At 45.2% G+C, this 27,283-nt stretch overlaps 1 protein-coding gene across 2 annotated transcripts in view; it reads left to right on the top strand.

Moving 5' to 3' along the window:
* The window catches only part of LMF1 (lipase maturation factor 1), a 362,817-nt gene that overhangs the window by 308,117 nt on the left and 27,417 nt on the right, over positions 1-27,283 (top strand). For both annotated transcript variants that reach the window (XM_084641519.1, XM_084641520.1), the window contains exons 7-9: positions 5,253-5,436; positions 9,226-9,379; positions 13,664-13,847. In XM_084641519.1, the coding sequence (XP_084497645.1) occupies positions 5,253-5,436; positions 9,226-9,379; positions 13,664-13,847 (522 nt within the window). The remainder of the gene's footprint in view (positions 1-5,252; positions 5,437-9,225; positions 9,380-13,663; positions 13,848-27,283) is intronic.

The raw sequence follows: 27,283 nt of genomic DNA, 5'->3' as shown, positions 1-27,283 counted from the left end.
TCTAGAGACAGGGTGGTAATATGATGCAACCTTGGACTTCCAGTCTCTAGAAAGCATGCTTTGACCCCCATGCAAATCATGCTCTAAAACAGCGAGTAAACAATTCACAGGAAGGTAAAGCATGGCTGCATGAATAGAGAAACATGCTTAAAAATAACACTCCCAATCAAAGTTATAACTTTCAGCCCAGCTGGGGGGATGGGGGAAATTCTCATTAGCTGATTTCAAGTCTGGAAAATCAGTGACTTTATTACGTCGGGGGCATAATTTTTCAATCCATTAAGTCAACTTTATAACCTTTATTTTTTTTATGGGTAAGATGGTGGGGCTGCGGGTTTGTGTGTGTGTGTGTGGTAACCAAGGAACAGCTAGTTAATTAGCATAACTAGGGCTAAAACATGACTAACGGGACAAGAATCCAAATCAGTCTCAAAACTCAAACAGTTCTAAACAGGCATCATCTGCACTTCTTGTGGAGTCTGAGAAATTGTTTTATGCCAACACGCTCAGTCATTTATAATGTTTTCAGTTTTGAAGGACTGGCTGGGCATTTCAGCCAGGCAATTGGTCCCATGAAAACCCAGATGTGTCTCAATGGCAACTGTGTTATGATTGGCTCCGTTTATCATGTTGTTATGCTGGCATTTGAGCAAAATTTTAATGTCAACTCTGTGTCTGGTGCGAGTTCGTGTCAGCAAGGCTGGATAGGTGGTGATTGATTCTTGTCCAGGAACATGGAACAATTAAAGATTTTCACTGCTGTAGGCTAAAAACCACGTTGTTCTGTGCTGGAGAGTGAAGCAGTGCACTTAATGGCATCTTCCAGTAGAGTTAGAGTCTGGATTGCATTGCAATATCCTTTAAAGGTTAATGGGCCAAATCGGCAGCTCGTGTAAATGTGCGTGGCATCATTGACATCAGTGCAATGCCACACACAAGCTGAATGTCTGGCCCTCTTAACTCTTTCACTTTTATGGTGAGGGTATGATTATTGTCTCTAGTGATTGTTAGCGAGAGCACCAATTTGGATGCCTCTTGAGGCATATACATAGGAATTGCCAGAGTGGATCAGAGCCAAGGTCCATCTAGACCAGCATCTGGTACAAGAACACTGCAGTAACCGATGTAGGATTATCCTTCCCATATTTGCTCTCGTCCTGGTCCCTATCAGTCAAAAATTGGCATAAACCTGGAGCGTTTTCAAGAAAGGGGAGTCCTCCAGTGGGTTCTACAGATTGAAGTGTGATCTCGGCTATATCTATTGTGCAGATCCAGGTTGTGTCCTTTGTGTCTGATGGGTGGCTGCTGCTGTGATCATTTCCATTGTCCTCCTGTCTTCAACAGAACGGTGCTCACAGTCAGGCACTGCTGCTGTATGCCACTGTTCACCAACTCATGCCGTCAGCCGCGTCGCGCAGGGGTTTGTTACTGTAGGGTTCTGCACGCGTGCAACGTTGTTATGGTACCAAAATGAATGCCGTAAGTCTTCTGAGGTGGCTTGACGTGCCAGCTCCCTAGATGGCTCTTCGCGCCTTAAAAACCTGCTGTAGTGACCCTGTGGCATCAGGCTCCGGCTGCTTTATTATCTCAGGGAAGCAAAGGCTTTAACACATGCAGAGAGAGAACAGCAGCAGACATAATGGCCTGCTCCAGTACTTCCATCTGAGGACCTAACCGTGCTTCTCAAACACCATTCGAAAGCCTCACGGCCCCCGAAGCCCTGCATACAAGAGCTGTGCATGCGAGAGGGAGGATTTGACTGCTTCTGATCACATACCACATTTCCTAATAGGGCGCCCAGTCCCTCCTCCTCAACCGTGGATCCAGAGCCCCGGAGAGCCGTGGTGCCCAAACTTTTCCTGTTGCTCCCGACTTCACCAGGAATGGATTCTGCACACACACAGCCACTCCGTTACTGCACGGCCAGTTCAGCAGAGGAGCTTGGGCTGACGGCAGAGCTGGGGTCAGAACTGAGGCGGTGGAGCTAGAGGCAGAGTTGGCCAGGAGATGGAGAGGGAATGAGGGCAGAGCTGGGCTGGGGACAGAGCAGGAGGCAGGGTGGAACTGCGACTGGGGGCAGAGCTGGGCAGGGGGCGGAGCTGCAACTGGGAGCGGAGTAGAGTTGTGGCTGGGGGCAGAGCGAGGTTGGGCGGCGCTCCCTTCCCACCCCACATGAGGGCTGGCCCAGGCTCCACCGTGTGCCCCCCTTCCTGCCCCCCGAACGTTTCTTATCCCCACAGTTCGGGGACCGCTGCCAGAGAGGGTTGTCTGGGAAGTCGGGCTGTTAGTGATGGGGAGTGGCACACATGCATGTCTACCCTTGGCACTCCGTCAGTGAACAAAGGTGAGCTCCATGTGCGAAGCGGGTTCCTCAGTCTATACCTGGTCTCACTCCGGCAAACTCCTATTCACTGCAAAGGGAATTAAGGGCTCATTTGCACATGCTGTTGCACCAGTTTAGAATATGGTGTAATTCTGAACAGATGTAGTTAAACTAATAAAAAGTCTGTGTGGACACTCTTATTTTGGTTTAATCCAGGCCTGCTTCCGTTTAGCTTAAATTAATTAGGAACAGATTGAAGACAAACCACGGTAAGCCTCTAAAATAAGTGTGCACATAGGGGTTTGCACCAGTTTCATGGAACCCATGCAAGTTTCTGTGTAGACAAGGTCTTAAGGATCTCAGGATTTGACCTGAGGGTTACATGTGTTTGTATTTTCACTTGTGATAAAACAGGGAAATTATTTCATTTTATTTCATTTCAAATTATTTAATCTTATTTCATGCTGCCCATCAACCCTTATCAATAGTTACCACTAAGCACAGGAAATAAGTGCAGTACCACAGAGATGCCACTGTTTGGTACTTGTTCACCTGGTGATTCATTCCAAATTGTAATCATCTAGTCTGACCTCCTGTATAACACTGACGAGAGAACTTCCCCGAAATAATTCCTAGAGCAGATCGTTTTTGGAAAAAAATCTTGATTTAAAAATTGTCAGTAATGAAGAGTCCACCAGTTCCAGTTAAAAATGTATATCCTGTTTCCCTTCTGAATTTGTCTAGCTTCAACTTCCAGCTGTTTGATCATGTTATACCTTTCCCTGCTAGATTGAAGATCCCATTTTTAAATATTTGTTCCCCATGTAGATACTTAGAGTATAACCAAGTCACACCTACCCTTCTCTTTTTTAAGCTTAATGGATGGAGCTAGAATGATGCTTACTGCTCAGTAGTGCGTAACAGAGCAAAATTCGGCCTTCACTGGCAGCTGTGCAACCCCAGTGACGTCAGGGGGGTTTCAGAGTGGGTAGCAATAATAATGATGAAGAAATTGTCCTGTGTGTTCAGTGGTATGTGGAGTTCTAATGAAAGGCTCCAAATTTGGGTTTGTAATTCAGCCTGAGCAGAGATGTAGCTCCATTTTTTCTGTGGCTGACCCATGAAAATGGCAAAAAAGTGACATCATGTAACTTTAAGGCTGTAAAATAAAGCCATATGCTCTGAAGGCATGTGATTCATGACCACGGCTAAATGGACTGTGCCCAAGAAATAACTGCTTTATGCTCATTAAGGTTGGCTGGGGAACTGGGTGCAAGAAGGTGCCTTGGATTTGCAAATCATTGTAATGAGAAGAAAAAATATCCTGTGTCTCAAAAACCTGTCCCAATATATACAAATATTTATGCTCTTCCAAGAGCTTTGAAATGTTCCCACCTTTTCTGTTCTGCATTACACATGCAAAACATCCTCATAAATGGGTAATAAAAGCTCAAATAAAAAATACCTCTTAGAAAACACACATAGATATTTAAGGGCTGTTCTTTAATTAGAAGTGCCAAAGTTTTCCTCTAGGGTTTCTGAAACCTTGGTTTCACTGACAGGTGGGTGTAATCAGGAAGTAACCACACAGACAATCAAACATGGAACCAAACAACAGCATAGTCACAGAGGTGAGTAGGGAAATCAAGTCACCATGCACGGGAGATCCTTTTTCCCACTGAAAGTAATGGCAGAACTCACTTTGAGTGTCCGCGGGAGCATGTTCAGGCCTCTAGAGTGGTGGGTTTTTTTGCCATGTCTTTGGTAATCTCAGACAAGAGGAAGTTCAGCAGAAAAACGTGTGCAGGGCTGTGATAACACAGTATCCAGGGTTTTCGTGTCTCTGCCCCTGTGCTGCTATTGGGTGCAAGTAGATAGCTTCTGAGACAGGGCTGTGCTCACTGTTGTTTCAAGTACTTTACTGTGGTACACGCTCTGTATGGTATTACAGTATACCCTTTAGGGGTGTTTCTCCTGTGAGTGGTCACCCCAAGAAGAAAAAGTGGTTACTTACCAGTGATTGTAGTTCTTTGAGGCGGTTGCCTCTAGAGCTGTGGGGAAAGCCGGGGCTGTTGCAGGGGAAGTGGGTGCCTGAATGCCCCCTCATGTCACCAGACATTGAGTGTACGAGGTTATGTGAAGAAGTGCCATCCACGGCCACTCAGTTCCTCCTTCTCCGTGACTGTAGGTGGAGGAAGCCCAGCCATTTCCTCGCTGTCTGACGTGCCAGACTCCTAGCTAACCCTTTCCAATAACATTCCTCAACACACAGGGACACTTTTTTATTGTGGTGTTTTTAGTGGTTTAGAGTAGCAGTAGGGTTGCAACTATCACTCAATGCCAAAGTGCACGTGGGTCTCCAGTTAAAATCAGCTCAGTGTACGGTCCCTCCACAGCCAGGAAATAGTGCCAGGGGAGCCTCCTTTGCAGTGCAGAAGCTACCGGGCACAAATGTTTATACATATTTTTAAAGTAATTTTTTTTTTTTAAATGGGATCCACTCAACATTTCCATGAGCTTGAGCAGGTGAAAGACCCTTTGGCACAGGGCTGTCTGGCCCTGCCTTCAAGATCCACCGGTGACAGCAAGTGAAATGACGGTTGAGATTTGAGCTCTTCCCCAAAGGATGACCACAATGACTGCAGAGATTTCTCTACAGGTTGGCAGGGCGTGTTTGGACTCCCAGATACTTGGTTACAGTCGTACCATTCCAAACCAGTCACTGCAGCTGTAATTATCATTGTACCTAACCTTGTTTCAACAGAACAAGCCATTGTGCACATGGACGTTTCCTTTTCTCCTAAAGACAAATGCTGTTGTACTAAGGCTGGGACACAATCGCTTGGAAACCTGGCCAGGTGACACTTCTTCAGGGCATTCCCCTGCCTAAACTCACAACTACCCAGTGCTTTCATTGTTTCCTACTTAGGTGGTCTTAATTATCAGTGGGAACCTGAGCTTCCTCAACTGGTTAACCATCGTGCCCAGCATTGCCTGTTTTGATGACACCTGCTTGGGATTCCTGTTCACTTCTAAAGAGGGATGTGTGAAGGACCAAGTGTTGAAGATACAAGCCAAACAGGCAGCAGGACAGAGGCTTCCTTTGAGATACGGTAGGTCATTCCCGTGAGGAATAAAACCGTATCTATCTACCTTATCTCTTTTATTCCCAGCTCAGCCACTGGCCTGTTGGGTGAACTTGGGCAAGTCCCTTCACCGTTCTGTGCCTCAGTTTCTCCACCTGTAAAATAGGGATAATGATACTGACCTCCCTTTGGAAAGGGCTTTACATGAGCTAGGTCTTACTATTATGTGTGCAGGGGAAAGGAAGTATCTTTGTGTGACAATTCCCTCTTGGGATCATCCACAGTGAAGGGCCTCTGGATCTTAAAACTTAAGCCTCTGCTACTTACCCTAAAGAACCGTTCGCTCAGAGGCAGGAGCTGACTGATAGACTTCCATCCTCCAGCTACATAGGGGGAATGCTTATATGGTGTTAGTGCAGGTTATATTTGCTTATAGGAAAATAAGCCTCTAAAGCTAAAATTCTGATATCTTTGCTCCTGGTGGGTGGCACCTTGTTCCACTGACTTTAGTGAGAGTATTTTAAGGTACTACTCAGCATGAGGAAAAGCATCAGATGTATCAAAGTAAGCAATACATAGGTTGAAAACTTGCCTCCATTGAAGTCAGTAACAACACTCCCATTGATGTCCATGGGACCAGAATTTCAGTGGTATTTTTTTAATGTTTAAACGTGGAAAACGTTTTTCACATGTATCACACTTGCAATTTTGCAGCATTTGCCACTGACACAATGGACATAATAACTCTGTCCAGTTGTCTTTAGACTATTCGGGAGTCGTCATTGTTCTAACATAAGCAGAATGTTTTGATTGTGGAATTAAATCAGTAATTTAATGTGGTGCCAAACAAAAAAAAAAAAAAGGAGTGGGAGGGCATAAAATCCTCTCTCGCAAATTTTAAGGAGCGGGGCTATCGGACTTTGTCAAGAATGCTGGGCTTGTTCGAGCATCAAGAACTTGGCTGTCAAATTGCCCTGGGCATATAGTTTGGCCTACGGGTATAGCATGAAAAAGTAAACAGAAGTTTTGTTAATATGAATAAAAAAGGAGCAATGAAGCATGTTGCTAATGTACACTGCTAAGATTTAAAAAAATAAAATCCTATCCCCAAAGAGAACTGACAGCACAGAGAGAAGGGGGATTTACTTACATGGGGCTGGGTAACAGATGTAGAGCTGTTTCTAGTATTTGTATAAACAATATGTAAGCAACAAATTGAACATAATATCAACATCAGTTACAGATGCTAGTTTTTAAATATACCAAACATCCATCGGAAAGACAAAAACATGTTTACAAAATAAAATGCCTGACTATAGTTCTTTCGGAGGAAGCCGGATCCACCTCAGATTATGCCATTTATTAAACAGAAGTGTTTAGTTTCAGTAATGCTAATTAAATTTCATTACACTTTCTATGTATTTATTAAAAGCGGCAAAGAGTCCTGTGGCACCTTATAGACTAACAGACATATTGGCGCATAAGCTTTCATGAGGGTGAACACCCACTTCGTCGGATGCATGTGTTTGTTTAGTCTGGGAATATTTTTGCATGCATCGACGAAGTGGGCATTCACCCACGAAAGCTCATGCTCCAATACGTCTGTTAGTCTGTAAGGTGCCACAGGACTCTTTGCCGCTTTTACAGATCCAGACTAACACGGCTACCCCTCTGATACTATGTATTTATTTTAAATACTTTACTAGAAGAAATCTCTTTAGTTGCAGCATTTCAATGCCAAGTAGTTTTCTGGCAGGGCTGGTAAATCCAGTGATCGGAGTGATGCTAGAGATCTCCTGTTGAGCTGTGTTTTTCAGTCACTCTGAGTAAACCTAGGCCTGACTTGTTGGAGAAGAAACAGAATAATTGTTCTTCAATTTACCAATCTGTGAATCATTTTGAGAATGAGAGAGATCCTCTTGTGACTCAGCTTCCCAAATTTACTCCAAGAAATTCTCTGACAGGTCCCCACAGATGGCCAGTTAAGGGTTACTTAGAAGAACCTCCCATACTTGCTATAAACTTGGGTTCAGTCCCAGCTTAAATCCATCCCTGTTCCAGAAAGCACTCATGCACGTGCTGAATAACAATGGATTGCTGAGTCGGTGCCTTGGACAGGAGGGCCATGTAGCAAAAGTCCTAGAGGACCATTAATCCCAAGAGTCAGAAGAATGGAGGGTGTGGCATTTTATGCCCCTTTTGTTCGTGTGAAAGTTTTTGTAAAAGAGCCTGTCACATGGGACCAGATACTCAAGGCACCAACTCCTGTTGATTTCAGTGAGACGTAGGTGCCTAAGTACCTCTAAGGATCTGCGCCTTGGTGTCTGAGGGCCTGATCCAAGTCTCACTGAAGTCAATGGCAAGATTCCCATTGATGGGCTGCAAAGCAGACTCTGCACCTCTTCCGCCAGTTTCACTCCTTTCTGTTGCCATTCTCCACATGTATTTAACTGTAACTGCAGTTAAAGGTCAGATTGGTGCAACTCGGAGGGCATGGTTATGATGTACACAGTGCTGTAGGTGTCCATGATGCTTTATAGCCATGCAAGAAGTGATGACCTGTGGCCCCAACGAGCGGACTGTCAAAGGGCCAGATCCTGCAAACCCTCACTCACCCAGTTAGTGGCAGATGAATCCAAGAAGCAGGGATATGCAGAATCAGGCCCATGTTTAGACATCATCCAGACAAATGGTGACCTGGGGAGCACCGACATTCACAATAAACTTTGCAGTCATTGGTGTTCGTATCTGATTATTTTTTTTCCTTACAGGCTAGAAGTCCCAGGCCATCTGATCACAGAGGCAGCCCGGCTGCGATGCAGGGGGCTGGGGTAGATAACCCACCCGAATCAAGTGATTCTCCAAAAATATTCCCAGACTAAGCAATTATTCATACTATATGAGAGGTTTAAATAACCATCCCGCTCCTGCAGAGATAGGAGGAAAGCTACATGCATTTGCTTTGAGTCTTCTCCTTTGACTGTCCACATTAAATTAAAAACAATCATAAGCACAAAAAACCCTTTAGAGGCTGCCTTAGCTTATTTGTCTGATTGTGATAACGTTAGATTCTCAGTAGACTGAAAAACCGCATTTTATCCAGTACAACACCAGTCTCATTTGCAAGGTCCTTCCTGCAAGCCATTTCCCAAAGCACTTCCCAATGTAAAATAATGGAAGTTGAAATAATAAGTGGTAGCCAAAGGAAAGAGAAGTGTACAGAGGCACTAGCCAGGAAAGAGATGAGAATCAAAGAGAGGAGTTGTGGCAGTGGCAGGAAGATGCAGAAAAGCAAATTCCAGTGGTAAGAGCTTCAGAGGAGTGGTCTCTCTTCCACCAGCAGTGAGGAAGGACAAAGAAACGGCTGGTGTTAGGATCCATGATGAGGAATAGAGAGAGTTTAAAATCAGCTGGAGAGAGTCAATGGAAAGTCTTAATAACAAGGAGGGCAATTCTGAACAATGTCTAAATGCCTGCTGTGGTTTTTTTTGCTACACTAAAACTGTTATTACTCTAACATTTTAGACATTTTTCTTTTCAGCCCCTTCTCAGACTATTTAGAGAAAGGCAGATCTTTGGAGAGAGATTACATGGCCTACCAGTGAGGATTTGTTTGATTACGTATAAGAATTCATCCACTTTAGCTTGAAAGGGAGCTGACACCAACTGTTAGCAACCCTCTGAAATTGCCTGTCAGGTGACATGAAAGGATTGTAGGGGAAAAAAAGTCTTCTCAGAAGCAGGGTCTGAACTGATCATGAGGAACTTCAGACGGTGAAGTCACTTCCTTTCTGGTTCTGTTTGTGTTCTAACCAGGCTGCTACGTCCGCAAAGCGGTGAACGTCTCATTTGGACTCCTGATCACCTATCTCAGTATACCTGTCGTTCTCAACCTGCTTAATTCCGGACAAGTCATGAACACCTCATTCAACCCGCTCAGGATAGTAAACACATACGGCGCTTTTGGAAGGTACTAATCATTTGAATAGACCCACAGCACACCTATTCTGTTCTATTCTCCTATCAACATCATGAAATATAGTCAATTAGCCAGTCTTTGTGTCTTATAATCATTATTTTTTAATCCTTCTGGTAGTTGATAGGTTCAGAGTAGCTGTTCATTGGGGATGGGGGGGAAAGGGAGTGCTTGAAAAGGATCACAAAATCCTCTCCTACTGTATTATAATTTATTTGACTATAGTTTTGCTTTAAATTTATAACTGTTCTTATGGGGCACAATATATTAGATATAAAAACATTATGATAATATGAATAGAAAGTAGAGAGTCATATGGGTCATATTTAGAGTGATTTTTTTTCTCTGTATCGTGTGTGTGTTCGTGTTCCCTCCTTCTTCCCTCCCTCTAGCTGGGAAAATCTCCTCCGTGAACCTGCCTTGCCTTTCTGCTCTGGCAGAAGAAAAGTCATAAGGATGCCCTGAAAAAGAGCCTTCTGCGTGATAGCATGCAGGGTTCTGCATTAGGCCGTTGGGCCACGTTATTGTGGCCAGACTAGCTATCTCTGCAAGTATCCACACAGGCTAAATACTTACCACTGCTTTCAACCGCATAGAACTTGTTCCTCTAGCTATCAGTTGGAAACTGGCTGGTTTTGCAGTAACACCAGTGGGGTAGGGAAGGAGAAGACCCTCAATATAGCATGTGCAATCCTTTGCTGTTGCTTTGGTATTCCGACAACACGGAGGGGCCGATTGATAACGAGGGCCCATTGTGCTAGGCTAGAGTAATAGACATTCCCTGCTTTGAAGACCTTGTAATCTGAACAGACAAGATAGAGAAAGGGGAGAGGAAAGGGGTATAAAATAGAAGCAGAGTTATTGTTTTACAAACAACATGTTAGTTCCACAGTTTTTGTGCTTGTAGCCAGCTCGGGCTGACGTGGGAGAGAGTCTGTTTAGGTTCCCGCAGCACACCCATTGTGGAATCTGAGTGCTTGCTAGTTCCTCTTGATCGGTTATTGAGCTGTTTAGAATTTAATCTGTATCTCTTGAGGACGTTGCAGGGAGGAAGTAGAACTGGAGGACCGGGAGTTCGATCATCCTACCAGTTGTGTGCGCAATTCCTACTGAAGTCAATATGAGCTGTAGACAGGCAGCTGATGGAAGGACTGGTCCCAAGCCTTTTAATCCAGTTGGAGAGTCTGAGGTAGTCCTGATGAAGCTGGCCAGTCTTTCATAGTTAGACCTCTGCTTCTGCCAGCCACAGGCCCACACTGTGCTGACCATATGTTCTCTAGAGCAGGGTTTCTCAACCCGGGGGTCGGGACCCAAAACTGGGCGGCCAGAATGTTTCAAAGAGTCGCATGACAGCTCCTGTCCCACGGGATTAGCTGGGCTCATCTCCCTGCTCCAGGTACTTCAACCTCTGGGGTCCCAGCACCACTCAGATTGGGCCCAGCCATCATGATAATGGGAGTCCGGGTAGGCCAGATTTGAGTGAGTGGCACTGCAACCCCATGAGCCAGGTCACAGCTCCACTCACACAGATTTGGTCCAGTCAGGGAGGCGAGAGGTTGCAACGCCCGGGGCGGAGAGCCACGCCCAGCTAGCCCCACAGCACAGGAGTTGCAGGAGCCACTACTGTGTAGGGTGACCAGACAGCAAGTGTGAAAAATCGGGCCAGGTTTGGGGGGTAATAGGAGCCCATATAAAAAAAAGCCCCAAATATCGGGACTGCCCCATAAAATTGGGACATCTGGTCACCCTCCCACTGTGGGGTGAGTGCCGGGCAGGATCCAACTGAAACCACCCCAGGGCCTCCACCCCCAGATTATGTTCTGGGTCGTGACAGGTCATAAACGTTTACAAATAGGTCTTGAGCCCAAAAAGGTTGAGAACCGCTGCTCTAGAGGCCTGAGGCAAAGGCTGGAAACGGCTCCTATTGATTTCAGTGGGTTGTGGATCGTACCTCAGAAAATAGCCAGCTGTTATCAAAGGGGCATTATAAAAAGAGGGATCTGATTGGCTGCAGAAGCTTCTGGCTGAGCAGGTACCCAGTGTAACTACCCAGGTGTGTTAGGTCCTTGTTACAAAAATGTAACCTTTGTAAAAGCCATGTCACTCTGTGAGCAGTAGCGTTACGCAGCATGCCCATAGTCACACTGGGCTTTGAAATGATCTTTTACCCACCTTTCAAACAAGCCGACATTTCTGTTCAACCTCTGCAGAAAGGGAAGCTTTGAACAAACATGATAAAAAACAAACCTCCGCACTTTAAAACATAGCAGTGTTTTGTGTGACACGTGAAAGCCCTGTTTTGGAGGAGAGTTGGAGGGGGCAGGGTAGGAGTGGTGAGAACAAAATTGTATTAATCCCTGCATCTCTTAGAGTGGTGGAGCCTTGGAGTTATGGGAGTTTGTTGTATTTGGGTTCTTGTTTCTCTTTTTCCTCTTCGGTCTAAGGTTTTTGTTTCAACAGTTACCAGAACCGAAAGAGCGTGTGATGAAATGCTGCTGTAATATGTTTGTAATTCCAGCCTATGTAAACCAATAAAAAGAGGATTGCAGCTCATAATGAATATACGATTATGTGAAACTTGACATATTTTGAAGCACACAGTAGGAACCAACTCTTATTAGTAATTTGGTGTCCCTGATTTACAGTGTGTTTCTAACCATTGGGCAGCTAGCCACGGCTCATAACTCAGCCGAAGATATAGTATGGAACTTGGCTGAAGAGTCCAGAAATCTATTAAATGCAGGTAACAATTATACGTTGAGATGAATGGCAGTCCCTTAGTTGCAAGCGTCTATCACTGGAAATAAGCAAAGGGGGAGGGAATTGCTGGTCTGCGCTTTCAGTTTCTTGGGTTGGTGGCGGAAGGACCAAGAGAGGACGGAATTAGGGGACGGGGATTGGACCAGTTGGATAGATAGAATGATGCTGTTATGCAGACACCATGGCAAACAGAGTGCTCCATTGTAGAGAAGCATCACTGACAGATCTTTGAAAAAAAGCCCTTACGGAATGGATTTCAACATGGGCGTCTCGCTGTAGGCCTCCTTTTCTGGCATGGTGCTTGCGCTCTGCATTGTCCGATTGCCTTGCTGTTTGGAGGCTGGCAAATCATGAGACTTAGGTCTGTGTGTGACCTGCCATAAGGCTGGGGTGGTTTTTTATATGTCTAATTAGGTACAGCCAGCTTGTTTTCCTTTTCTGTTTCTCTTGGCTTCAATTGTGACGGCTCACACGCCGCCCTCCCCTGCTCGGCTGCTGAGCAATGGCTCCATGAGACTTCTCCTCCAGCTGAGATGGCGAAACGTTTGGGCACTTTCAGATAGTTGTTAATGGTGCCCCAGGAGTAATCTGCTAGGGGGTGCTCCAGAGGGGGTGGATTGTGTATGCCAGTTGGCTGCCACATTCTAGAGCAGACATAACCAAGTAACCTGGACGCGCTGGGCGTGTATCCTGCCCGTTGCCACAGCCGAGGCGCAGACTGGAACCCTAATGCTCCATGACCAGCAGCTCTGCTAAGTGAACCTGTAGGAAGCCAGCCCGGTAAGGGCTGTGCTGAGCTCGTCCCAGCCGGAAGCCCCTCTGCTGATCCTGCAGATGGAGTCACATGAAATTGCACTTGCAAATACCAGAGTCGGGAGGTGCCATCAGGGCATCCACACATGCAGATTACACGCATGCATTTTTGCACCTGGGTCATTATGCAAATCTGAGTTAGGATGGATCACTTTTGTGAGTGACCGAATCTCTACTGTCCCACACGAGTCGTGCGGTCACACAGCTAAGCCTTGCACACCACGGGGTGTGCTATCATTAGACTGTCAGAATGGCTGAGATAAAGGGATGTGCTGGAAACCAAGTAGGGGGAGAGGCTGATCTCGTGGTTAGGACACTGAGAGACCTGGATTGAATTCCCTGCTCTGCCTTGTGTGACCTTGGGCAAGTCTCTTAGTCTCTGTGTGCCTCAACTCCCCAGCCGTGGAATGGGGATAGTAGCACTGCCCTACATCACCAGGGCCTGGTGAGGATAAACACATTGAAGATGGTGTGGTGCTCAGGTGCTGTGGTAAAGGGGGTTCCATAGAAGTACCTTACATAGATTGGTGCTCAGCAGCTTGTCAGAATCAAAATGTTAAGCTGCTACCACACTTCACCTTAGCCGAAAAGCCAAAGGCAGGTTAAAAGAAAGTTTAGCCTAATGGGGCAGTTCCTTGCTGACTGTCAGTATTTAGCATTTGACACAGCCTGAGAAAATAACAATGCAATGATTATTTCCCCTAGCATTACTAAGGAACGAACTGAGATCATCTTCCAAGGTACATCCAGCCTGGACCCCAATGATCCCATGGCGGTTTGGGAGGAGTACGAGTTTAAATGTAAGCCTGGGGATTTGAAGAGGAGGCCGTGCCTGATAACACCATACCACTATCGTCTGGACTGGCTCATGTGGTTTGCTGCATTCCAGGTATGTACCTTATATGCACTGAGGTTTGTGTATTCTCTGGCCCAGAAAGAACAACGGAAGGCCATGAAACAAGCAACATAAAACTGCTGTACCCCTTGAGTAGACCACTACATCAACAAATGTTTGTTCTCCTGTTTGTTTCAGCTGTTGTTGTAGTTGGTGGTGGTTAAACTATAGAAATAGGCTAACACCTTGCTCTTATAATGAGACCCTTTCAGCTGAGGATCTCAAAGTAGCAATATTCCTGTGCATATAGAGTAGTTATCTCCACTTTATAGATGGGGAAACTGAGGTACATAGTGGTTGCGTGATTCTGCCAAGCTCACAGAGGGAATTAGTGGCAGAGCCAAGGATGGGACCTAGCACTTCTGTCTCTCTGTCCACTGTGCTAAACAACAGAACACGTTTAAATAACAAGACTGGATCGAGGTACCTGTTTGTGTTTTCTAATGGCTTGCAAACAGAGGGAGACTGTCCAGTTCTAATAAATAATTTGCTTGTCAACAGAGATAACATGGGCCAATTCAGTAACACAGTGGACTTGGAGTCAGAGGTACTAGGTTCTAACCACATCTCTGCCACTGACTCAGAGTGTGGGCTTGGAGAAGTCGCTTAACCTCTGTGCACCGCATTTCCCCCATCCGTACAGTGGTGATAATCATACCTGTCCACACTTGTAAAGTGCTCTGAGGAAGAGCAAAAAGCCCAATTTTACTGGTAAATTATTTTTTATTTCCATTAGATTTCATTTTGAAAATACTCTCCCTCCATTTTTGGTATTTGTGAGGGTAACATTACATCATATTTTGCCTTTTCATCCCAAAGAACCTCTAAATATTTTTACAGATAGTATGCTTACAGAGATCACTTCTCCCATCACTGAAATGCACCCACCTCTGGGGTGGAACACCCACAGCTCACAAGAACGCTTCACAGCACTTTAGGACAGTGAAGAAGGATGCTTTATTAGTTGGAACTGCAGGGGGAATTTAGGTAGGTAGAACGAGATTGCCCAGTTTGAAGCTTTGTCAGAACAAATGGTCTCTGCTCCTAGGAAAAACATGATAGGGTCTTAATTACCTGAATAGGTGAGCACTTCAGTGTTTACAAAGAATATACAGTATCTACTGTGGATTTATTGCACATTCACAGGGGAGAAAAAATATGTGAAGCCCTAGTTTGAATTTCTATTTAAAAATAGCTTTCCAGCTTGTTTCTCGCAAATTAGAATAAATTAGCAACACATGCTGCTAAAGTCACTCAATAGTTGTTTTTGTGACCAGGAGGAGAGGTACCTCCAACCAAAATATTGTGCGTCCATCCCTCAAGGAATGTATGTACATGTCAATAAAGGATCACTTTTTAAAATTAAATGGCAAAAATGAATGCGGTTGAATAGGGGTTTAAGCTCAGTGGTGAATATGGCTCAGTTTTAGATAAAAAAATTTTATTTCTCAGAAATAATAGTTGTAAAAACACTTTGAATTTATATAGATAGTGATTTCCCCCCAAAGATTTCCCAGTATGTTACAAAGGTTGGCAAGTGTCATTACGCTTACGATAAAAATGGGGAAACTGAGGCACAAAAAGGTTACATGATTTGCCCAAGTTCACACAATGAGTCAGTGGAAGTAAGGTCTAGAACCAGGTTTTACCATCCTGAGTTACCTGCTGAAACTGGTAAATTCTAGTGCCTCCTTTCTGTCAAGCCTTTTGGACTAAATCTTGGGTTCTTCCCTCAGTTGCAACCCGGGCAATTGGTTTCCTTGGGAGTTTTGCTGATTAAGGACTTCAGAATTTGTCCAAATATTCCCCCTCCCCGCCATGTCACCTGCAAACAGATGGTTTGGTTTTTTTAGTGGGGAAACTTTCAGAATTGTTTCTGAAGCCTTTTTATTCTTTTCTTCAGTCTTATTTACATTCCCATTAAAATTTACAACAGAAGTTACAAAATCAAGGCTTGTGAGCAATTACATAACATGAACCCACTCCAGAATATTTTATTATAGACCTTTTCCTTCATCTTCTTGACACTCCTCTGTCTCCTTCTTCCCCCACCCTGCCATTTTCTGTCTTTGCGGTATTTTCATATAGGCACCTTTTAGATTCTTCAGCACTGACAATAAGCATCTCTCTCTGGCTATGGTTTTATATTTACCCCTCAAGGATTTTTGTGCTGGGATTTCATTTAATCTGCATTAGGTATGCTTCTCTCTCAGCAAGAAGACAGCACAGGTTAAAACTCAAGCCAGTGCACAGCATTAAGGAAAGATGCAGTGGGTTGAATGGAAGCTGTTGGTTGAAATCTCCTTGTATTGTGGAAGGTTTTGAAGAGAGAGAAACAGCACTGAGATGAGAGAATGGCTATTTCTTTCCAAGACAGGACTATCGCTATGGTTTTAAAATACAAAGTGTTCTCAGGTTTGAAAACAAGCAAGGATGGGGTATAGATACTAGTCCATTGTTCGCAAGCGTTGGCGGTGATGGTGTTGAATGACACTGTTACACACTAGCTAGATCTTTCAGCAGACATAGACCTGGCATGTTGAGTGACAGTGATATATATGAACAGCTTGGGGAGGAGCAGGAGAAAGAATTAAAGCAGGCCCATTTACATCTTTTCCTTTTAATTCAATAAAAGGTCCCCAAGGTGTGTCTATTATGTTGCCACACATGGGGCTACAGTTGTATTTGTGCATTCAAAGCTTATAGTCACACATGTCAATTAATTACACTTCCACTAATTAAACCTGATGATGCCCCATTGGCAGTGGGTAAATGCACCAGTGGGTAAATGCCTACTGGTCAGTGTGTGTTTGTGTCTCTCCCTTCTACACCTGATCCATGAAAGGTGTAAGTTTATTCCAACCCCCAGCTACCAAGCCTGGCTTGTTCGCTCAAACTGTGGAGACTTCTGCTTTTAGCTCTGGGGGCCCCTGATTGAGCCTCTGGTGTCAGCTAAAATGGCAGCTGTCACACATCCATCGATTTCCCCAGTATCACGTAGCTGGGAGCAGAACCCTGGAGTCTCCGCTGTCGCCATGAGGCCATATTTGCTCCTCACCGATTTTGCAATATCACTTCCACTCTCTGGTCTGATCTCTGAGTGCATTAAAGTGCCCCGTGGAAGATGCTGGTAACTGCCCAGAGTTTTCCATTTCAGTTGCTACTGCAACTCCTTAGACCTGACTAGAATTTTCCAGCTGAGTTGCAGTGTTCTGAGGCGGAGTTGCAGTGTTCCAACTGGGCTGACACTCTGTAGAAGCTGAGTCATGGTCCACCTTCCCCAGCAATCCCATTCTGCATTTCTGCTACCCCTGTTGGTTGCTTCCACGATACCCCTTCTGCCACTCTGTATTATGGGAAGAAAGTGGGCTGTCAGTGGAAAAAATGGTCTGAATGAAGTGGGTTCAGAGTCTGCTTAGAAAAGACATTGACAAAACGGGTAGAAAGAAAGAGAAAAAAAAACATATCCAGCAAAGAAACAGGGTGAAAAATGGAGAAGGAGCAGGGTGAAAAATATCATAATAAATAATGTAAATGCAGCGGCAAACATTTTCAGATATGGCTGCCCAGAATTAGGCACCTGAATACATAGAGTTAGGTCATTAAATCAGTCGTCTGATTTTTCAAAGGCACTGAACACCCACAGCAAAGTTGGCTATAAGAAACTCCAGGCTCAGAACTGGGGACTGTAGACTCTGAGGTAAACACTGCTTCCTTATGGCCACTAGGGGCCTCGGCAGGGCTGCCACCAAAAACTACCGAGAGGCTAAGACCTGGAGAAGAAGATTTCCTGGACAGACGTCAGGATATGCTTCTACGGGCACAAGGTTCTGAAGATTCAGAGCAGGCTGCACAGCGGGGACAGGAGGCCAGCGAAGAAATTTGGCATCATGTGACCTCCAGAAGAAGAAAGGGGAACATCCATGTACCAGCAACGCAGATACAGGTAAGTAACTGTTTTCATGTTCTCTCCACAGGTACCAGTGCGGAGAGTGGACCAGATGATACGTCTGAGGGAAGGGAGCAGAAGGAGACTCCGCCAGTTGGAAGGCATGAGATGCACTGTCCTAGGGTTGGGGGTTCCACGACCACCACTCCCAAGAGAAGGAGGCGGGTGGTGGTGGTCGGGGACTCTCTCCTCAGGGGGACTGAGTCATCTATCTGCTGCCCCGACTGGGAAAACTGAGAAGTCTGCTGCTTGCCAGGAGCTAAGATTCGCGATGTGACGGAGAGACTGTTGAGACTCATCAAGCCCTCGGATCGCTACCCCTTCCTGCTTCTCCACGTGGGCACCAATGATACTGCCAAGAATCACCTTGAGCGGATCACTGCGGACTACGTGGCTCTGGGCAGAAGGATAAAGGAGTTTGAGGCGCAAGTGGTGTTCTCATCCATCCTCCCCATGGAAGGAAAAGGCCTGGGTAGAGACCGTCGAATCGTGGAAGTCAACAAATGGCTACGCAGGTGGTGTCAGAGAGAAGGCTTTGGATTCTTTGACCATGGGATGGTGTTCCAAGAAGGAGGAGTGCTGGGCAGAGACGGGCTCCACCTTACGAAGAGAGGGAAGAGCATCTTTGCGAGCAGGCTGGCTAACCTAGTGAGGAGGGCTTTAAACTAGGTTGACCGGGGGAAGGAGACCAAAGCCCTGAGGTAAGTGGGGAAGTGGGATACGGGGAGGAAGCACAAGCAGGAGCGCGTGAGAGGGGAGGGCTCCTGGCTCATACTGAGAAAGAGGGGTGATCAGCGGGTTATCTCAAGTGCCTATACACAAATGCAAAGCCTGGGAAACAAGCAGGGAGAACTGGAAGTCCTGGCAAAGTCAAGGAATTATGATGTGATTGGAATAACAGAGACTTGGTGGGATAACTCCCATGACTGGAGTACTGTCATGGATGGATATAAGCTGTTCAGGAAGGACAGGCAGGGCAGAAAAGGTGGGGGAGTTGCACTGTATGTAAGAGAGCAGTATGACTGCTCAGAGCTCCGGTATGAAACTGCAGAAAAACCTGAGAGTCTCTGGATTAAGTTTAGAAGTGTGAGCACCAAGGGTGATGTCGTGGTGGGAGTCTGCTGTCGACCACTGGACCAGGGGGATGAGGTGGACGAGGCTTTCTTCCGGCAACTCGCAGAAGCTACTAGATCACACGCCCTGGTTCTCATGGGAGACTTCAATCACCCTGATATCTGCTGGGAGAGCAATACAGCGGTGCACAGACAATCCAGGAAATTTTTGGAAAGTGTAGGGGACAATTTCCTGGTGCAAGTGCTGGAGGAACCAACTAGGGGCAGAGCTCTTCTTGACCTGCTGCTCACAAACCGGGAAGAATTAGTAGGGGAAGCAAAAGTGGATGGGAACCTGGGAGGCAGTGACCATGAGATGGTCGAGTTCAGGATCCTGACACAAGGAGGAAAGGAAAGCAGCAGAATATGGACCCTGGACTTCAGAAAAGCAGACCTTGACTCCCTCAGGGAACTGATGGACAAGATCCCCTTGGAAAATAACATGAGGGGGAAAGGAGTCCAGGAGAGCTGGCTGTATTTTAAAGAATCCTTATTGACATTACTGGGGTAAACCATCCCGATGTGTAGAAAGAATAGTAAATATGGCAGGCGGCCAACTTGGCTTACCAGTGAAATCCTTGCTGATCTTAAACACAAAAAAGAAGCTTACAAGAAGTGGAAGATTGGACAAATGACCAGGGATGAGTATAAAAATATTGCTCGGGCATGCAGGAGTGAAATCAGGAAGGCCAAATCACACCTGGAGTTGCAGCTAGCAAGAGATGTCAAGAGTAACAAGAAGGGTTTCTTCAGGTATGTTGGCAACAAGAAGAAAGTCAAGGATAGTGTGGGCCCCTTACTGAATGAGGGAGGCAACCTAGTGACAGAGGATATGGAAAAAGCTAATGTACTCAATGCTTTTTTTGCCTCTGTCTTCACGAACAAGGTCAGCTCCCAGACTACTGCACTGGGCAGCACAGCATGGGGAGGAGGTGACCAGCCCTCTGTGGAGAAAGAAGTGGTTCGGGACTATTTAGAAAAGCTGGACATGCACAAGTCCATGGGGCCGGATGCGTTGCATCCGAGAGTGCTAAAGGAGTTGGCGGATGTGATTGCAGAGCCATTGTCCATTATCTTTGAAAACTCATGGCGATCCGGGAAAGTCCCGGACGACTGGAAAAAGGCTAATGTAGTGCTCATCTTTAAAAAAGGGAAGAAGGAGGATCCTGGGAACTAAAGGCCAGTCAGCCTCACCTCAGTCCCTGGAAAAATCATGGAGCAGGTCCTCAAGGAATCAATTCTGAAGCACTTAGAGGAGAGGAAAGTGATCAGGAACAGTCAGCATGGATTCACCAAGGGCAAGTCATGCCTGACTAATCTAATTGCCTTCTGTGACGAGATAACTGGTTCTGTGGATGAAGGGAAAGCAGTGGACGTGTTGTTCCTTGACTTTAGCAAAGCTTTTGACACTGTCTCCCACAGTATTCTTGTCAACAAGTTAAAGAAGTATGGGCTGGATGAATGCACTATAAGGTGGGTAGAAAATTGGCTAGATTGTCGGGCTCAACGGGTAGTGATCAATGGCTCCATGTCTAGTTGGCAGCCAGTATCAAGCAGAGTGCCCCAAGGGTCGGTCCTGGGGCCGGTTTTGTTCAATATCTTCATTAATGATCTGGAGGATGGTGTGGATTGCACCCTCAGCAAGTTTGCAGACGACACTAAACTGGGAGGAGTGTTAGATATGCTGGAGGGTAGGGATAGGATATAGAGGGACCTAGACAAATTGGAGGATTGGGCCAAAAGAAATCTGATGAGGTTCAATAAGGATAAGTGCAGGGTCCTGCACTTAGGACGGAAGAACCCAATGCACCGCTACAGACTAGGGACCAAATGGCTAGGCAGCAGTTCTGCAGAAAAGGACCTAGGGGTTACAGTGGACGAGAAGCTGGATATGAGTCAACAGTGTGCCCTTGTAGCCAAGAAGGCCAATGGCATTTTGGGATATATAAGTAGGGGCATTGCCAGCAGATCGAGGGACGTGATCGTTCCCCTCTATTCGACATTGGTGAGGCCTCATCTGGAGTACTGTGTCCAGTTTTGGCCCCCATACTACAAGAAGGATGTGGAAAAATTGGAGAGAGTCCAGCGGAGGGCAACAAAAATGATTAGGGGACTGGAACACATGACTTACGAGGAGAGGCTGAGGGAACTGGGATTGTTTAGTCTACAGAAGAGAAGAATGAGGGGAGATTTGATAGCTGCTTTCAACTACCTGAAAGGTGGTTCCAAAGAGGATGGATCTAGACTATTCTCAGTGGTAGCGGATGACAGGACAAGGAGTAATGGTCTCAAGTTGCAGTGGGGGAGATTTAGGTTGGATATTAGGAAAATCTTTTTCACTAGGAGGGTGGTGAAACACTGGAATGCGTTACCTAGGGAGGTGGTGGAATTTCCTTCCTTAGAAGTTTTTAAGGTCAGGCTTAACAAAGCCCTGGCTGGGATGATTTAATTGGGGATCGGTCCTGCTTTGAGCAGGGGGTTGGACTAGATGACCTCCTGAGGTCCCTTCCAACCCATATTCTATGATTCTATGGAGGAAGTCCCACCCTAAGGGGCATGAGAGACAGACCTTTGTGATTCTTTAATTGGCTGGTACTCTCCATATAAACCCAGAAGCCATTTCTGGGACTTGCTTGGGCAATGCAGATCTCTGGTGTGCTTCTGCCGCAGACCCTTCGTTGCTGTGACTTGCCTGAATCCTGGACTCTCAGCCTTGGCTTCTGACCCTGATCTTGGTTTACTGTTGTTGGCTTAGAATCATTGGTGACTTTGGGGAAAGACCCTAGCCCAGCCCGACCCCTATTCTTGCCTCACACTCTCAATCTGGGAACAGACTCTGATTCTGTGGTTTTGACCTGGCCTGGCCCTGGGCTGATCTTTGACTCTTCTGTCCGGATGTCGAGCAGCTCACCCCTTTCCTACAGGCTTCCCATGATGTAGCCCTGACACTGACTCTAAGTTCCCTGCTCAGAACAAATGAAGTTTCTGGCAGCACCTCTGAAAATTAGACCACTTATGCCTGGACTATACTGAAATGTTATAGTGGCATAATTATGTTAGGGGTTTGAAAAAAACTGTATCCCGGACAGATGTTGCTATGCCAACATAACCTCCAGTGTAGACACAGCTATGTTGGCAGAAGAGGGCTTCTGAGGACATAGCTAACTTCGTTCAGGGAGGTGGTGTTTCTACACCACCAGAAAAAACCAGTCTGTTGCCATAGGTTGCATCTACACTTCAAGCTTTGCCAACATACCAAAGCTAGTATAGTCATCGTACTGTTGATATACCCTTATTTAAGTACCTAACTGGAATTAAGAGCCTAACCTTAAGCAACTATGTTTAAAAATAATTGGCATTATATATACCATGTACAGAGCACCCACTTGTCCCAGCCTACCTGTTGGAAGGATGAGTATTTTTCTGTCTTTAATACAGATCACTTTAGCCAGGAAAAGGCTGGTTTTTGTTGCTGTTGTTTTTTAATTGAATCACCCTGGGTAGATAGCTTGGGAAGCAGGAGGGATGAGAAACCAGGGAGGTTAAATTCCAGGAAAAAGGTTTGGGAATTCAAACTGGTTTTGCCCCAAAATAGTTAAGGGGGTTCATAAAACCAGGCTTCTCCTGTCTCTGGATTACAGTTTATTTCTTTTACTTTTTTCCAGTTTTCCCAGGCTGCCCGATGACTTTTGGAGCAGCAGGCCTCAGAGCTTTGCAGTTTATTGAAGGTGGTCAATTAAGGAACTGACATATCCAACTCCTGACAAGCTGCAGAAAAGCTAGTAGGGCTTGGGGAAAAAAATTTACCATCCCTTTGTGCTGCTTGTGACAGGTTCCTCTTTGCACCTCATCACGTTTGACATATGACGCCTTCTTTCACTTGGGGCTTCCTGAGAAACTTTCCACTGTGGAGCATAACTACAGGATTTGCACTAGGGAAACACAGGCATGTTGACAGAAGTAGGCCCAAAGCCTGTCATGGCTGACATGGGCCTTCACTTGTCACATGTTTGAATAGCTGGCATATCCGAAACTTTAGAAGCTCAGGGATTTTGTTCTGGAGCTTCTAACTCTGAAGTGCAATTTATTAGTTGACTGCCACTTAATTACTGTCCTGGTCCCGCTTTAATTGCATGTAATATAATGTGACATTACTTTCCAGGAAATTGCTTTTATGATCTTAATTTTATTATCTAAATACAATATCCCTTTTCATTTGGTTTCTAAATCTCTTCCTTGTTTTGAATGTCTCAGCATCCCATGGGTGCTGTAGCTCTGAATTAATGTCCTTCATTTAGTGTTAGGAGGGACATAACCAATCCAGTAACATGTCTGTGTCGCTTCTTCCTGTCTGCAGAAGAGAAAATCAACTACAATACGCCAGAGGCATTGACATGTAGACATCAGTGAGCTTTTCTTTTTAATTTATGTCTTAGCAGCTGCTTAGAATGGGATTCCCTTTGTACCATCTTCCCAGCTGATAACATGGTCATGAGTATGTATAATATGAGTTATGTGAGACTCAACATATGTCTCAAGAATATTTTGGGCCTGAATCCCACAAGCACTTATGCACGTAGGAGTAGTTTTACTCATATTAGCAGTGCCAATGACTTCATTGGAGCTACTCTCAGGAGGAAAGCTACTCATGTGCATAAGTGCTTGCAGCATCCTGTTCTTGATCAGCTGAGGAAAGGATATTGCAACAGTGCAATAATTTCTAGGCCACCATGTGACTTATTAAGAATCTGAGTCTGTATCTGGCTGGAATTTCCATGGAGATGCTAGGGAGGAGGTGAAGGGGTAGGTTTACTCATCCAGAAGGAGCCAAGTACAATCCCAGTTCCTGCATTCAGAGAGGGCAAGGAGTACTCAAGCCAACCACCAGCTGTAACCCTAGCCTTCCAAAAGAGGGAAGGGTAAGGCCATGCAATGTGCCTTCATAGAACTGGTCACTCATGGTGGTGGGAGAACACGTTTCCCCCTCTTTTGTCTTGGCCAAAGGCAATATGGTGAAGGCTGATCAGTGTGGTCATATTAGTAAATGAATAGATGCTCACTAATAATGAGAGCTTTGTTTCGGAACTGGACAGGATGATATGTCTTTTTGGTCTAAGTAGCCGATGTTTGTGCTTCCATTGTGTAGAATTGTCCTGACTGGTCAGAACCTCAACTGGTATAAATTGGCCTAGCTCCACTGAAGTCAACTTAAGCCAAGATCTGGCCCAATATAATTCCATGTATATTATTTAGAGAGGTCACTTCTAAATGGAAAGAACAAATTGATACTTCAGTGTGTGTATGCACATAAAAAGGGTGTGCATTATTAAATTAAGCTGTGTTGTGACATTATGGTACAAAAGACCTCAAACTCAGTGTTTTGGCCCCTTTTATGGTGGATTCAGCATTGTTAACAAATGGCAACCAGGCAGCAAGATCCCATGTATAGTTTGTGTTTCAAAATGGGTCAGTGTTTCTAGTACTAGAGCATCCTAGACTTTACAAAATCCAGTTGTCCACCATAAGGACATTAGCTTTTTGCTGATGGGCACCAATGGAAAGTCCTAGCTGTTCTTAATAAAGAAAAATCAAAGATGACAGTTTGGTTGGTGAGTTGGGTTGGGTTTGTTGGTTTTTTACTATGACATGAAGAAAATTTATTCTATTCAGAGTGTCAGCTTTTCAGAGCAGGAGCTATTGGTTTGGATAATTCTGAGCACACTGTTGGTGCTATCAAATAATGAATAGTCGTAACAAAGCGATTGCTATATTGATACTGGTTTTCAAAGCCCAGTATCTTGTTCAAAGTACAATGTAACGTGTCCAAAAATATCTGAATACTGGGACAGTCTGTGACCTACTGCATACGGTTAAGTGTTCCAGCCACCCTCACTTGTATGGACAGCAGTGGTGGGAATTGTGCCCACTCATCTTATAGAGTGTTAGTGGGCTAAAATGGGGTCCTGTGTAGGATCTGATGTGCAGTGATGCACTTCGTACAAATCTGAAGTTTGGGGAGTTTGATTTTGGATAAGCTGCCAAAAACCGGAGGCAACACCATTGGTACGATTGGCATTTGTTTCTCATTTCTCCACGCCTCTGCCTTTATATTTCTTAGGGCTTGTCTACATGGCAAGTTATTGTGTGGTGAGCCAGGGTGCGAATCTGCAACGCACCAGCTTGCTGCACAATGATGTCCTGTCCTGGAGTGCACTTTTTGGCGTACAACTTCTTGAAAGTATGGTAGTGTCAGTGTGGGACATTACTGCACAACAAGCTGGTGCTCTGTAGGCTCACACCCTTCCTTGCTGCACAGTAACTTGCCAGTTAGACAACCCCTTAGGTACACGACCCTTGTGAATTTGATCTTTTTCTATAAGACCTCCTCGCTTCAAGTAGGGTTTCCTATAGTGACACATTATCATGAATAAGCTGACAGACCTGAAAGGGCTGAGAGAAAGTAATGTTACCTTGTGGATCAGACCGGATCTGGGAACAATAGGAAGGATAGTCATGTGCCCAAGGCAAAGGACTGGGAGTCAGGAGTACTAGATTTTATTACTCTGTGGCCTTCGCCAAGTCACTTAACCTTTCTTTGCTTCAGTTTTGTAATGGTATTATGGCGATAATGCATGCTGGGGATGAGGGTTAACTGATATTTGCAAGTGTCTTTAAGATGGAAGGTGCTAAAGAAAGGCATAGTACTTTTATTAGTTAGGCTTCCTTGTCCATAATTCAACATTTAGCATTCCAGTTGATATCACAAATGCCTTTAACACTTAAGGTTCTAGGAACTCCATCACAGCAGTGATGGGAGCCATATAAATGCCTAGATAGATAAAAGCATCCAGGATCATGAAGTTATCTTTTTACCCCCCTACTTACAAAAAAGTGGATATATTCTGATCCATGATCGCAAAAAATGCCCCCTTAAGACAGAAACCTTAAAATTCCAACCACCTTTGTCCCTTTATCATCTTTTAACACACACAATCCAATGGGGGGAATGTGCAGAGCTTGCCAACTATGCAAAATAATAATGCTGAGCTCCCATGCCAAATTTCCAGCTGTTTCCACATGTGCAGCTCATACTTACTTCCTCCAGTGCATCTGTGCCAGGACAAAGATTCAATAAAATGCCACGTTAATCCACAGTGCTTTTTTATTAAATGACCAATTAAAGCTAGAGGGAAAGGGTTCTTGTTCTCATGATTGCAGTTGGGAACATGCCCCCTGTAGTTCTGTGTGGGGCTTTTTATTTTTTTTTTTCAATGTTTATACTCATTTGTTATCTCTTCAGTGTCTCATTGCTGCTGACGACTCCACTGGGTTTCCCACAGCCTCTCTTCTATCTTAATCTATTTTTAATATTTTAAAGTACTTAGGTCCTTTTCAATGCACATTTAATATATTAGAAGCAAAAAGTGCTATTTGAATGCACTGTTAAGGTTACCTGGTTAAACATCATAAAAGTCAGGTCATAGACAGTTAAGCTTCATGCCATTATTGTGAGTTATTTGTATTACAGAAGCACCAAAATGCACCCCCTCTCCCCGTGAGATTAGGCCCTATTGTGTTAGCCGCAGTGCAGAATCACAGTGACAGGCAGTCCATGCCCCCCAAAGAGCTTAAACAGACAAGGCAGAAAAGGGAAGGAGTGAGTTGTCTGGTCTGTAGCCAGTCTGGGCACAGAACCCATGGCTTCTGACTCCTAGCCCAGGGCCCTATCTGGCTAGGCCACACTACCTCCCCGACATTATACACAGGGCCAGATTTTCAGAAGCACCAAGCTCTGAAGCTCATGTTGACTTCAGCTGGAGTTGTGGGTGCTCAGCAGCTCTGAAAATCAGGTGTATATTGTGGTATATCTGGGTCTACATTTAATAGGTTGACTTGTATGGACTGGGATCCAGGAGACGAGGTTTCTATTCCCAGCCCAGCCATTGGCCTGCCTCTCAGACCAAATCACCTTGACTATGTTTCCCTTCCTTTGCCACCATATCACTTTACAGTTTAATGAGTTCAGCAGCGCAGTCATTAGTGACGTGAGGCTTCTGCACGTTCCAGCCAGCAGCGGCACACGGGATCTAGGCTTTTCGTGCTGCGGAGGGCGTGTTCAGTGGAAATTTCTCCCAGCCGACTTGACTGGGGCCAGGGATGTGGTGGAAATTTCAAAAGAGAAGCGTGCTTCACGATCCACACGCCTTTCCTGGGGAGCACGGGGTGGTTAATTACTGTGTCAGAAACCAAATTGGCCAAGGATCCTGTTCCAGTGTTGCCACCTTTCATAATTTTCTCATGAGCTTCCGGATATTTGATGTCTTTCGTAAAGCCCCAGCGCGTGGAGTCCAGTGCTTACGTGAGAATTT

The sequence above is a fragment of the Lepidochelys olivacea genome (genome assembly GCF_965140295.1).
Source record: "Lepidochelys olivacea isolate rLepOli2 genome assembly, chromosome: 10".
Lineage (NCBI taxonomy): Eukaryota > Metazoa > Chordata > Testudines > Cheloniidae > Lepidochelys > Lepidochelys olivacea.
Note: the sequence above shows the minus strand (reverse complement) of the source record. Positions and strands in the feature narration are given on the sequence as shown.